We start from the raw sequence: 13,157 nt of genomic DNA, 5'->3' as shown, positions 1-13,157 counted from the left end.
TCAGTATCAATTGCTATCATTGGCCTTTCAATGTAATGATCATTTAGGGTAAAGTCAAAGATGCTATAACGTCATAGGGTTTATTAACACAACAGAACCAGTATAGATCAAGTAGTTTGTTTCAGTGCCAGATGTCAAGTGAAAATGTTTATTCTGTTTTTCTTCTTACTTTCTAACCTCTTTTGCTTCAACCTTGACTTCTATCGCGGTATAAAGCTCTAAATTTAAGCACAGATCTCCTGGACATAGAGGCAGAGGAAAAAATAAATAAAACTTGGGCTGGAGAAGCAGATCATTGTGGGGTCAGCATTAACTTTGGCATGAGTTTTAACTTTCGGTTATGGGAAAATTGTTTTTCCCATGTTTGTGCATCCGGCTTAGATTTCTCTTTGTTCCTGACCTTCTAATAATAGGTGGTAATTTGGATGCATTGTGATCTGAATCAATGTCAGGAATTCCCAAATCCAGAGAGATAACTATTTCCAGTTTTATAAGGAAACAGATCCATGGGCTTCCAAAAGAGAATCACATTAAAGTCTCATAGATGAGGTCTGGCTACCCAGGTAGCTTTGATGAGAACGGGCAAACATTTGAGATTGGAAAGCTGATGTTGAAAAAGCAGAGAGATTAGGATTATATAAATCATCATCAGTCTGAATCTCCAGATTTATGGTCACTTTACTGTCAGCCAAGAGAGCTACTTCATTGAGCAACCATTCAAAGAAAGAGGGAAAAATAATGCCTTCCACACCTAAAGGTATTTCCAAACTCTAGCCAGAAACACATTTCAAAATTTAAAAAATTTTTATTTTGAAATCATTTCAGACATACAGAAAAGTTGCAATCATGTCTACCCTTTATCCTGATTCCCTGAACGTTAGCTCTTTGTCATTTTCATTCTCCTCCTTTCTCTTTGCACATGCACGCACACACACACAACATTTACACGCACACACATACACCCTTCTTTTTTCTGAACCATTTCAGAACTAGTTGCAGACATTGTGTCCCTTTACCCCTAAATGCTCAGTGTGTATTTCCTAAAAACAGATATCTTGTTACAAAACTACAGTAAAATTACCACAGATTGAGTGTTCACACTAGTACCTGACCTGCAGACTTTATTCAGATTTCATCCAGTGTCCCACTAACACTCTTTATAGCAAATGAAATAAAAAATTTGGGGTCCAGAATTCATCTAAGGTAATGTGTGTATTTAGGTGAACTTATTTTCTCTCAAAATATTTGAAGAAATCTTAAATCTTCTCTCCTTTGAAAAAATATATTTATTTACCTGTCAACCAGATGATCAGTGGGTCAAAAGAATGTCTTCTAGAATATTCACCTGTGCTCATGGGGGAGGGGGCATAAAAATAGTTAAAACAAAATCTATTTCATTGTATTGACTCTCTGCAAAAAACAAAACAAAACAAAAAACATAGGAATTTATTAGGGAAGATTCACTTTCCCCGGCTTTTCAGAAAACGTGCTGGAGTGTGAGGAGCGGTGGCACTGCTCAGTTTTGTTGGTTGGGCGGGTGTGAAGTGATAACCTGTCTGCCCCATAGCCAATGCAGAGTTGCACATGTCCATCCTGAGAAAGCAGACCTTGCATTTCTTCTTTCTTCAGACAATGGTCACAGTAGCTGCACTTTCTTTCGCAGATGTGGTGCTGGAAAAAGCCATGCACAAGTGCATCTTAAAGCCCCTCAAGGGGCACGTGGAGGCCATGCTGAGGGACTTCCACATGGCTGACGGTTCGTGGAAGCAACTCAAGGAGAACCTGCAGCTTGTGCGGCAGAGGAACCCCCAGGAGCTGGGGGTCTTCGCCCCAACTCCTGATATTGTGGACGTGGAGAAAATCAAAGTCAAATTCATGACCATGCAGAAGATGTATTCACCGGAGAAGAAAGTCATGCTGCTGCTGAGGGTCTGCAAACTTATTTACACTGTCATGGAGAACAACTCAGGTGAGTTGCCCAGGCTTCTGGCACTTCCCACCAGGGCCAGGGATGTGGCCGGGGACACGTCAGGCTCTCCGATTCCCAGTTCCTCTTTGTTTTGATCTCTTGATTTCACCAAGCAGCTCACAAAAAATACAAGTGACACGCTGGTGTCTGGCAAATTGGTCACTTGCAACAGATGGGTATTACCAAGAAGAGGTAGCGGTTGAGGCAACAAGATTCTTGTATGATGCCAATTTGTTAAAGATTTAGTTCAGAGCAGTGGATGCGGCTTCAGTCTCTGGAGACTGAAGTCAAATCCTAACTCTGTGAATGAGTTCATTAACTATGGGGCTTTGGCTCCCTTAATCTACTTCTAAACTGAAGTTTCTATGCCTGTCATTGAATCTGATCCTGTCCTTCATAAAGCGGGGATTAGATGAGGCAATGCAGGCATAGCCCCAAGCACGATGGAAATATTAGCAATTATCATTACTACATTTTGGCCAGTGAGGTTTTGTGTCAATGATCTACGTCCAGCATGGGTCAAACACGGAGCACTTAATAATGATAATGACTTCAGTACAACCATTTCATTGGTTCTCCCTTATCTGCTGAAGCAATGTCATTGAATTCACAAAAGAATTACATGGTTCAAAAGTAAGTCCTCGGATTTCCTCAGTTCTGCTTCTTATAGACCCAGGAGTCACCATGATTCATGGCTAGTGATTGGACCCTGCATAGTACTGGGGTTTCAGTGAGCCTGTGATTGACTTTTCCTCTAAGTAAAATTGCTTCATGGAAAAGCAACAGAGAAAAAACACAGGCTGTATTAACCACCACTTGGGTAGATGGGAATGTGTGTGCACTTTGCATATTGTTGGGCAAAGACATTAAAATGTGAGCTCTTGAGCCAGTCGTGATAGCATATGAACATCACCTCTGAAATTTGCAAATATATTTCTCGTACAGGAAGGGTATTTTCTGCAGTTCACACAAGCATTTGTATAAGTTCTAAAATGGTGTTGGTGCAGGATTATGCTCTTCTGATGCACAATTTCTCAGCCTTAGCACTAATGACATTTAAAATGGATAATTCTTTATTGTGGGGGCTGCTTCCTGTTTGGAGTTTATCGGCATTCTGAATGTCATTTGCACCCCACCCTCTAATCATGACCAAAAAAAAATGTCTCCAGACAATGCCAGATTCCCCTGTGGGGGGGCACAGTCACCCCGAGTTGAGACTCACTTATATAATGAAAAGTAGCAATAAGGACTAAAAAAATTTTTTGCCATATATTAATTGAATGTATCTATTTGACATATACTGAATTTGCACATTTAAATAAATTAACTGTGTGCTCACATTGAACAGAGCGCAGTTTTTTCCTGGTCAGAGTTTGGTCCTGTCATTATGTTGATGATTAATTTCCACAGAAAGCAGTGAGCAACACAGTAGAATTCACAAAGGATTAACATAGTAAGTAGATACTTAGTAAATGTTTTATAATACTACTTGCTGAAAGTTAAACTATTTGCAAGTACTCTGTTCTGTTGCATAACTTGAGGCGTATCATGAAAGCATGGAGAAAATCTTTCATGTGTCCATTGACTCGCAGACATTTCATTCTGAAATTGTATGTTAGGGCTGGTCTCTGACATGAGCAGCCAGGAGGGTCACAGGCTGCATAGGATTCCAGAAACACCCACCCCTGTTTATGAATAGCACATTTCCCCAGATGACTCCTAGCTATCTAATAAAAGCAGTATGCGTAGGCTATGAAAGAAAGAAATGTTGGTAAAAATATTCCCATCTTCCCCTTTCTTCCGATCCCAGGGAGGATGTACGGAGCCGACGATTTTTTACCAGTCCTGACCTACGTCATAGCTCAGTGTGACATGTTGGAACTCGACACTGAAATTGAGTATATGATGGAGCTCTTAGACCCATCGCTGTTACACGGAGAAGGTAACAATCGCTTGAAGCCATGGAAGGAACTGGGGTGCCTTTATTTTGTTTTCATTTTTTTTTCTTGAAGTGAAATTCACATAGCAGCAGATTAGCTATTTTAAAGTGAACTATTCAGTGACATTTGGTACCTTCACAGTTTTGTGCAGCCCACCACCTCTCTTTTGCCCCCCCAAAATAATAGATTTTCATCACCCCAAGATAAAACCCCATGCCCATTCAGCAGTCATGGGGGTGCTTTTTTGACATTGTAATGGTTAACTATGGTTTTAATTTCTTTTTTGATTTAAAAGAATGTGCTGACTCTTTTCTAATTATAAAAGTAATTCATATTCATTGTAGAAAATATGGGAAAGTCAAAAAAACTAAAAAACAGAACCCAGCCATAAATATACTTCATCGAGATTGGTTAATTGTGATAAAAAAATTACTCAATAGAAAAAAAATGCCATTTCTAAAAAGAAATGGTTTCCTTAAGGAAGAAGGAAGGTATAAACCTTTATGAGAGAATATGTTCACTACCAGAAGAATATCCTGTTGTTCTATCAGTGAGACGGATGAAGGCTGGCCTTTTGTTTTCATCTGTTTAAAAAATTTTGTTCTCAAGATGAAAACAGCATTGATTTTCTTTTCTATTTAAATAATTATATCTGCTCACTGCTAAAATACAAATGCAGCGGAGTAAAGTTGCTTTCAACTTACCTTGTCAGTTCAGTCTCCTTCTTGTACCTGCCTGACCCCAACATGTCTTAGCAGAAGTTCCTTCTCCTTGCACATTGGTTAGGTATTTTATCCTGGAAATAAATGGGATGTTTGTCATTGTGGTGCACAGCCTTGAAAAGCAGAAATAACTGGGGCTCTTATGTGAGCTTGTCTTTTTAAAGGAGAACGAATCAGGGTCTTTGCATTGTGAATCCTGTTAATCCATTTTCATGAGCCCAGATGGCCCCTGAGTGGTGAATTGTTGCATAGAACTGTTTTTGTTTTTTGGTTTTTCTTTTCTCTGCTGAGTTTTAGTCTGGCCTTAAGTAAAAAGGTCCATGTGCTGATTGGATTCTGCAGGGTATGTGTCATACCGGGATTTTCCTTCCCTGGAGGGAAACTGAAGTGCATTGTCACCCCCAGAATGTATCTCTTAACCCCCTAAGTCCTCAGTGCTTGGCCTTTTTTTCGGAGGGTCTGTCCTCCCTAGAGCCCCCAAGGTACAAAGTATACCCTTCCCACTCCTTGAGGGATAGTGCTTACTCAGGATTAGTGATGAATATATTTTCATCCTATCCCCCCACCCCAGAGAGATATAAATGAACTTCTTTGATCCCCTTAGCCTTTCCCCCGTTTACCCCTCCCCTCACTAATATTCATCACCCTGGAACCAGACATTCCATGATGAACCCCCAAGATCCTGCCTGGAGCTTTCCTCACCTGTTCCGGGATTTAACAGGAGAAGGGAAAACGTGTGGTTTTGTCCAAGGACCAATAGACGCATACCTTAGTCTCCATGCCCTGCTTTCCTTTCTTCTACTGCATTATTATTACAATTTCATATGCGTCTGGGCGTTGTCTTAGTTGTTGGGAGCTCTAATCATGCTTAATTCTAGGAATGAGTATGTCAAACTCTTGGGACTTTGGGGAAGGGGCATGTCAGTTTCACTCAGAAAATTACCATTCTGTTGCTGACAATGTATACTTAGGACAAACATATGCTTACATCTTGTGGCCCGAGGACTGAGACAGCCCCTTCCTGCCACCCGTCCCAGCGTTTCCCCAGAGCAAGGCACTGCCCTGGGCACCGTGTTGGTGACAGATGGGCAGGTGGCTGTCCTCACCTCCAGGAATCACATAAAAAAGAAAGACGAGGACCCAGAGAGTGAATGTTTGGAGCCGCCAGTGAGCTTGCACTTAAACTAGAACCCGCCTCCACTTACCGTCTCGGGCTTCCTGGCTTCTTTCCTTGGGAAAACAGGCCAGCCCAGTCGGGTTGGCTGCAGTTACAGACCCGGCCTGCACGTCAGGGACCTGAAGCTCTGCAGACCCCGGGGGAAGACATGCATTACCAACCCAGCCCTCTGCGGCCTGCCCAAAGCCCTCTTTGGTTTTTGGGGCAGCAGCCCACGTCTCTTTTCTGCTGTTTAAGCAGGTAGTTTCATTTACGGAAAAGGCGTCACAGAATCCCTCTTAAGTGCACTGCTCTTGTGTCAGGGTTATAGTTTTGCTGACATGTAACCCTTCCTCTAATTGCATCCACATGTTTCAAAGTGTGGTCAACATTGGGCTCCCAGAATTTTGAGTTTTCTCCTTAGTGCCCTGGACAGATCAGAGCTATGGAGTCTAAAATTTGACATCCAAAGGGAACACCCTCCCTCCCAAACTTGACTGTAATGGTCCCTCCAAGCCCTACCTCCAAAACTGACACCTCTACACAGCCTTATGTGAACGTTTAAGTCCCTGCTGATCGCTCTTGAAATCCTCTGTGTAGCATTTAAATTCTGTACCACCGAGTTTCACACTCAGCCATGTGCTGATTTGTTAACAGGGCAAATATTAAAAAAATCAGCTACTCAGAACTCTATACTAACGTGTGGGAGGTTCCATAGGGAACTTGCACTCAGGTGGTGGGGACTTTAAGCTGTTCAGGGAACTCGAAACAAGTATCCTGTTGTGTGCATGGGACCTGTATTGCCCAGAGTGGGCTAGGTGATGCTACACTAAGACATAACCCCCCATATCTCCGTCAGTGACGTGAAAATCACAAAGGTGTGTTCCTTTCTAAGTTACATGTCCGATGCAGTTTGTGGGGGCTGTGTTCATTTCTCGGGTGGTAGACCAGTTGCCACCTCAAACACTGTCATCACTTGTTGACAAGAGAGAGAGTCCTTCAGAGTCTTGCATTAGTAGCTAAACGCTTTGACCATGAACAAAACTCATTTAATCACAACTAACTTGGAATCCTGCATGAATAAACCCACTATACCTGTTTGCTTTAATAAATCCATAAACTTCTGTAAAGCAGGGACTCAGATTCCGTTTCTTAAAACCTGCCTCCTGCTCTATACCTGGCTTGGGCTCACAATAGAAATTCAGTAGATATTTTGACAAAAGTGTCTCTCAAGTTAAAATATGGGGAGCCCAATTAGGGAATTTTTAATAAACATTCAGGGCGTCCCCTAGTGGTCCACTAGCGTGGAGCTCACCAGTTCACCAAAGGCATCTAATTATAGTTGAGGACCAAGCTGTGAACCCACTTATATGCATCTCAAGGTGTTGCGAGGCTTGTAACACTCACTAAACACAATAAATCATTCGTTAAGTGCACCCACTTGCCTTCACTTGTGAATTAGTTTTTCCTAAATGTCGTGTTACATTAGCCCCCAAGTAAGGGTAAAAAGGGAATCAGGAAGGAAGAAGTTTGAAGAACCCATGTTATTGCGAGCACACTCGTACACTGTGCAGTTCTCTCAAAATGTTTAGTTTACTTAAAATTTAGGAAATACTAATTCCTAAAAGAAAAGCACAAAAGTAAGTATTGCCAAGAGATGTGGGGACTCCTGCTCAAGAAGTAAATGATTCTAAGCCTGGAGTGCTCGACTCCACTACCCTCATGTGTCTCCCCGCCTCCTTCAGGCCTCAGTGCCCTGACCTTTCCCGATAAAGCACTTTCACAATTGACTGAAATAATCTAGAGATTTTGTATGTCTCACCCATGAGAATGGAAATTCCGGCAGTGAAAACGGGTGCTGTTAGCCTGGCCCGACGGCGCCCCCTAGCGCCGACACAGGCCGGGGGTCCTCCAGTACATCCACAGGATGGATGGATGGATGGAGGGAGGGAAGGACAGCAGAAGGTGGGAAGGGCGCGAGCTTCTGGTCCCACAAGCAAGTGCATATGGAGACAATAGGAAGCATGGCCTCTGATTCTGTTGCCCCCATCTGTTATCACCAGAGTTTAAATCCCCGGACAACTCATTCTTTCTGCCCTTCCCAGGAGGTTATTACTTGACAAGCGCCTACGGGGCACTTTCTCTGATAAAGAATTTCCAAGAAGAACAAGCCGCTCGGCTGCTCAGCTCAGAGACCAGGGACACCCTGAGGCAGTGGCACAAACGGAGAACCACCAACCGGACCATCCCCTCGGTGGACGACTTTCAGGTACGTGGCTGGCAGTGGCAGCTTGGGTCCCGAATGTCACCCTACCCTCCGGGGAGGCAGTGCTAGCTCCCACAGCTCACACGGCTCGGGGCGCCTGAGGTCCCCCCTTTGTCAGATCATCCGGGGGAAAGGGATATTTTCAACCACTCTCTGACCTTGTTGTTTCACTTCTCTGTTTTCTTTGAATTAAAAAATAAATAAGTAAATAAATAATACATGTGGGTTTGGCCCAAGTTTTGCTGCCCTTAAGAAAACAAAGTCAGATTAAGTCAAGATTTCTCCCAGAATGGTCTGCATGGATGCGGAGCATCTGAGCACACAGGAAGTCAAAAAGAAGGAAGCCCTTGGCACAGGCAGTGGGTATTTTATTTTATCAGATCGGCCGAGTGCAACTGGCACTGTTAGACCTGGTCTCCCTGAGAAGAGGGAGAGGTGATGTCTTCCCTATTCTTTCTTTTTCTCTCCCCGCTCCCCTCAAGACGGAAGACTCCAGAATCTCACGGGCAGCATCAGCTCCTGCAGCCAGGTGGGGCCAGAGTTTCAGAGTAAGCATCTGAAACAAATCCTGCTTGGATCCCCATCCAGAGTTTTCCATGGCCACGAGCTGGAAGTGTGGGGTTCCCAAAGAGCTGGGTTCTCAGGGACGAAAGGCAGTTTAAGGCAGTAGACTTCTTGCCCAACACAACTCTTGATTTGCTCATAGTCAGTGACATTATGAATAAGTCCGCAAATGTCTTTGAATAGTGTTTTCAAAGTTTCGAACCAGATTATAAAACCTGACTAGGTTTTGTTTCTGTGTGTCATGTGGGGAATTTCCAAGCAGGACAGATTAGTCTCTATGTCCAGAATCACCTTCCTTGCCTTTTTGTCTTCTCGATGCTGTGAAAATACTCAGAGGTTCAAAGTCAGCCCATCATGGAAAGGCAAGATCAGCAAGTCTTTCTCCAAGATAGCACTGTTCTCAGAAATACATTCCCAAGAGCATAAATCTAAAAAGAACGCCTACTGCACTCCCACCCCCACTCTCTTAAAGGGGTTGTTGAAGAACTATGCACGTGTTAAATGGTTTAGCATATGCAGGCTCTTGGGATACTGTGATATTGGCTGGGTGTCAGGAAAATTCCTGAGGTCCTACAGCCTCTGAGGAGAAGAACAGAAGAAATGAGAAAAGCTCATGTTTCCATCTATCCGCCTGCATCTGGAGCTTCTAACCCGGGGCCCCCAGATTCCACAGAGCTCCTCCCCACTGGCCTTTCTTATCCAGGATATACACACCTTCTTAGAATATAACCCAAGAGAGGAATTGTCTGTCAGTGCTCAGCTCAGTTGTAAAAGCAAAAATGCAGAAGCAAAGCTCTGCTTGGAACTCCTAAATCAGGGTCACGGACATGCATGATGGTCTCCTCACTTTGGAGAGATGGCACACCACAGTGGTGAAGACTCTAGAACACTGGATTTCCCACTCATGAGCTGTGTGGCCTGAAGCAAGTTACTTGGCTCTTCTATGCCTCAGTTTCTTCTCTGGTCAACTGGGGATGGTGTAGACTTCCTTACCAAGTTCTCTTCAGGCGTCAGTGGGTTAATGCAGACCAAGAGTGTGAGCCAAGTGTTGGGGGCAGTGGGATGGGAGAGGAGGGGGTTGGTAAAATGGAACATGCATATACTCTAGGGTGTTCAAATTCAAGATTGTCAGAGCCCTCTTACACGTGCAGAGCTCAGTGTCCTTCCCAAGGGCCTTTCCTTCCACCCACCCAGTAAACCCTCAAGGTAACCACGTGGGACTCTGGGCCGAGAGCACCATTTCCCTTCACTCCTGAGCTGGGGCGCCAGATTTAGGAAAGGGAAACGTATTTGTTTTCTGTCTGGGCATTCTCAGTGTTATCTGGTCACCTCATTCCTGGTGAAGTGGAAAATGAAAAGGATCCTGGAGAGCCTGGGATGAGCATAGGGTTCTTGATAGCTCACCTGGGCATGGCGCGTGTGAGGTCACAGGTTGACGGTCCGTCTGGATGGCAGGTGCTGGCGCTGTTCGCAGAGCCCCGCCTGCAAGAATTCCCTTTCGTTTCCCTGCAACAACCCCTGCCCTCAGTCAGCTCCATCCCCAGAGCCTTGTGGCCTAGTTTTTCCACATTGCCGTCCCCCTGGAGCCTCAGATGAGGTTGAACCACCTGGAACTGCCACTTGGGGAGGTGAAAAATGGTCAAACATCAGCAGTCTCTTGTGGTCCCGGGGAACATTCTTGCCTTTGTTTAGGCGTCATTAGACGCCTAAGTAGTCCAAAGTGAGCCTAGTACATGCTCTTGTGTCCTCGGGTTTTAAACGTGACTTCTGGTGCGGGCTCTTTTGCTGGTTGGTTTACTTTTCAGGCTGGGGATAAACCCAGCATTGAATCCGGTTCCCACCCTTAACCGGAGCTTTCTTAGCCTGGCTTTCTGGGGGACTTCCTGCTCCTTGTATTTATTTGCAACACATCAGAATACAGCCACTCAGTCCGTATAGTTCTTGCCTCCATTGTCCAAATTCCAAGCAGCCTCCTTCCTCCCACCCGAGGCCTTGCGTCCTGCTGGGGCTGTCCTGGGGGGCCCTACCACAGAGCCAGAGCTGGGTGCGGCTCACGAGTTAACCTTGCCCTTGCACCGTCGTGCTGGCTTATTGCTCTGACTCGTTTTCTCTTCTGATTGGTCTCCCACATCTCTCTACCTGCAGAATTACCTCCGAGTTGCATTCCAGGAGGTCAACAGTGGCTGCACGGGAAAGACCCTCCTCGTGAGACCTTACGTGACCACCGAGGACGTGTGCCAGCTCTGTGCTGAGAAGTTCAAGGTGGGGGACCCTGAGGAGTACAGCCTCTTTCTCTTTGTTGACGAAACATGGCAGCAGCTAGCTGAGGACACTTACCCTCAGAAAATCAAGGCTGAGCTGCACAGCCGGCCACAGCCCCACATCTTCCACTTTGTCTACAAGCGCGTCAAGAACGATCCTTACGGCGTCATTTTCCAGAATGGGGAAGAAGATCTCACCACCTCATAGAAGAGACGAGACTCCCCCGTGGTGCATCCAAAGGGGGGTTAGGAACCTTGCCTTCTGGCTTCCACGTGCTTGTGCTTGAAAAGCAGTCAGTCACCTCCTTGGGGACCCCTCGGTTCAGTGACTAAGCCATCCACAGGCTGACTGGGCCAAGGGCGTCCTTAGCCACATTGCCCAGGCAAGGTAGCTGAGGTTCATGAAACGGTAGGATTCTCCTTCAGAGATGGAAGAACTGCATTCGATAGTTTAGGTGTCCTGAGATTGTTTGCTACCGACCCCCCAGCCAGGTTCTAGGTTGGCTCACACGTACGTATATGTCCTGAATAAACATTTAGGGTGCAAGCTCTTCAATTCAACAGCAGGTGTTTGCCAAGCCTGTCCGATGCAGTGCATCAGGTATGTCTCAGTTCTGTGGATGGCTCTATCCTTTCTTCCTTCCTTTCTTCCTTCCTTTTTCTTTCTTTTCTTTGTCTTCTTCTTCTTTTTTTTTTTTTTACAAAGAGCCTTTGTGTTTTTATATATTTCATAGAAATTTTTATAGCAGTTGCAGGTAAACTGTCAGGATTGGTTTTTAAAATATTTTTGTAACTTTAAAATATTCTATAATTATGCATGTGATTTTAACATTTAATATTCGAAAAGAAATCTCTTGCTGGATTTGAGAGTATCACATTTTTTAAATGTCTCTCTTCTGTAACTGGATTTTTGGCAACTTTGTGGGGAAAGACTGCTGGATTTCTTAAAGCAATGTATTACTGACACTGGCCACAGAATGCCTTTGGAAATCTGATGTACTGTTACCTTGTTCACGCTCAGTGGTATTGTGCTCTTTTGTGTGTCGACCAAGTGATGCTGAGGATCAGGAGAGAAATGAATGTAGAGAGAGGTCGAGAGAGAAAAACAGACTCTTAACAAAGGACTAATGGGTGAAGTCTGCGGGTTCAGACTCCTGGAAGGAAGTGGTAAAAGGAAATGGAAGGATCCACTTATGCTGAAATACTGTAAATATGCAGTGAGATTTGGCAAAATCTGTCCAACGTTATTTGCTTTTGGAAACAATTTTGAAAACCCCCGGAGGAGGGGAAAAAAAATAAGGATAACACTCCCCCTACCTTTTCCACATAAATCAAAACGAACAGCATCAAATTATTTGGGGGCAAAAACCACATGTGTATAATGTGACTTCCATTGAGTGAAATAAGATGCTGTTTGGAAAAGAGGTCGTGATGCCACCAAAAAGCCCATCTGTGTTATAAGAATGTATGGTGAAGTTAACTTTATGTTTTATGAGACCTGTTTGGGGGTGCACAAAGTATGAGGGTCCTGTATCAACGTGACACAGGTACTCACAAGAACACGTTATTGTACTGTGTAAAGATGCATTGTCATCTGATTTGGTTGGCTTTGTACCTTGTACCTTTTTTAGCTTTTGCTGTACATCTAGAACCCTCAGCACATACTGTGTTGTACTTCCTTTTGTAAATGATTTTTTAAAATGGAATTTTGCACATAATACATTGTAATACTGTATGATAATCATGTGTGAAGATTTTTGAAATACTGAGTTGTCCTTTTCTTTCTTCAAAAAGCAGAAGATAATTATGCGCCACCTGGTGTTATGCAAATCTGAAATGCACACCAGGGTTTGTGGTGAGACCATCCATAGACAGGAAATGGAAAAGTCTGCATTTTTGCAGGAGCCCATATACTGATAATGAGGCAAAAATCCAGGAGCAGAAGGAAAAGATAGTGTTCCAGTCTGAAAGGATTTCCAGTGTTATCTAGGACAGTAGGTGGCTTCGTTGGACCTAGAGAAGAATCGCTGTTAATCAGGAGGGCCCCACAGACAACCCCCCACCGTTCTTACGTGACCTCTGAAGTGCCCTGTCCGAGAGTTAAGTGCTCTTTCAAAATTCAGCAGGGCAGGCGCTCTTTTTTGCCACCATTTTCCCGTGCTTGGAATTATCCTGGCAGAAAACAAGTGCTTGATAAGTCCTTGACTGAACGAACTTTTCTAACCCATCAGTAGGATGGATACTTAAAGATCAGAACAACAGCTGAATTAACTGCCTGC

General features: G+C 44.2%; 1 protein-coding gene across 13 annotated transcripts in view; it reads left to right on the top strand.

Annotated features, from left to right (window-relative positions):
* The window catches only part of RIN2 (Ras and Rab interactor 2), a 239,755-nt gene extending 227,136 nt beyond the window's left edge, over positions 1–12,619 (top strand). For all 13 annotated transcript variants that reach the window (XM_027621517.1, XM_027621520.1, XM_027621519.1 and 10 more), the window contains 4 exons: positions 1,664–1,969; positions 3,780–3,911; positions 7,893–8,056; positions 10,763–12,619. In XM_027621517.1, coding sequence (XP_027477318.1) covers positions 1,664–1,969; positions 3,780–3,911; positions 7,893–8,056; positions 10,763–11,086 — 926 coding nt within the window. In that variant the 3' untranslated portion in view covers positions 11,087–12,619. The remainder of the gene's footprint in view (positions 1–1,663; positions 1,970–3,779; positions 3,912–7,892; positions 8,057–10,762) is intronic.
* Positions 12,620–13,157: the final 538 nt, after the last annotated feature.

Source organism: Zalophus californianus, chromosome 8 (assembly GCF_009762305.2).
Source record: "Zalophus californianus isolate mZalCal1 chromosome 8, mZalCal1.pri.v2, whole genome shotgun sequence".
NCBI classification, from domain to species: domain Eukaryota; kingdom Metazoa; phylum Chordata; class Mammalia; order Carnivora; family Otariidae; genus Zalophus; species Zalophus californianus.
Note: the sequence above shows the minus strand (reverse complement) of the source record. Positions and strands in the feature narration are given on the sequence as shown.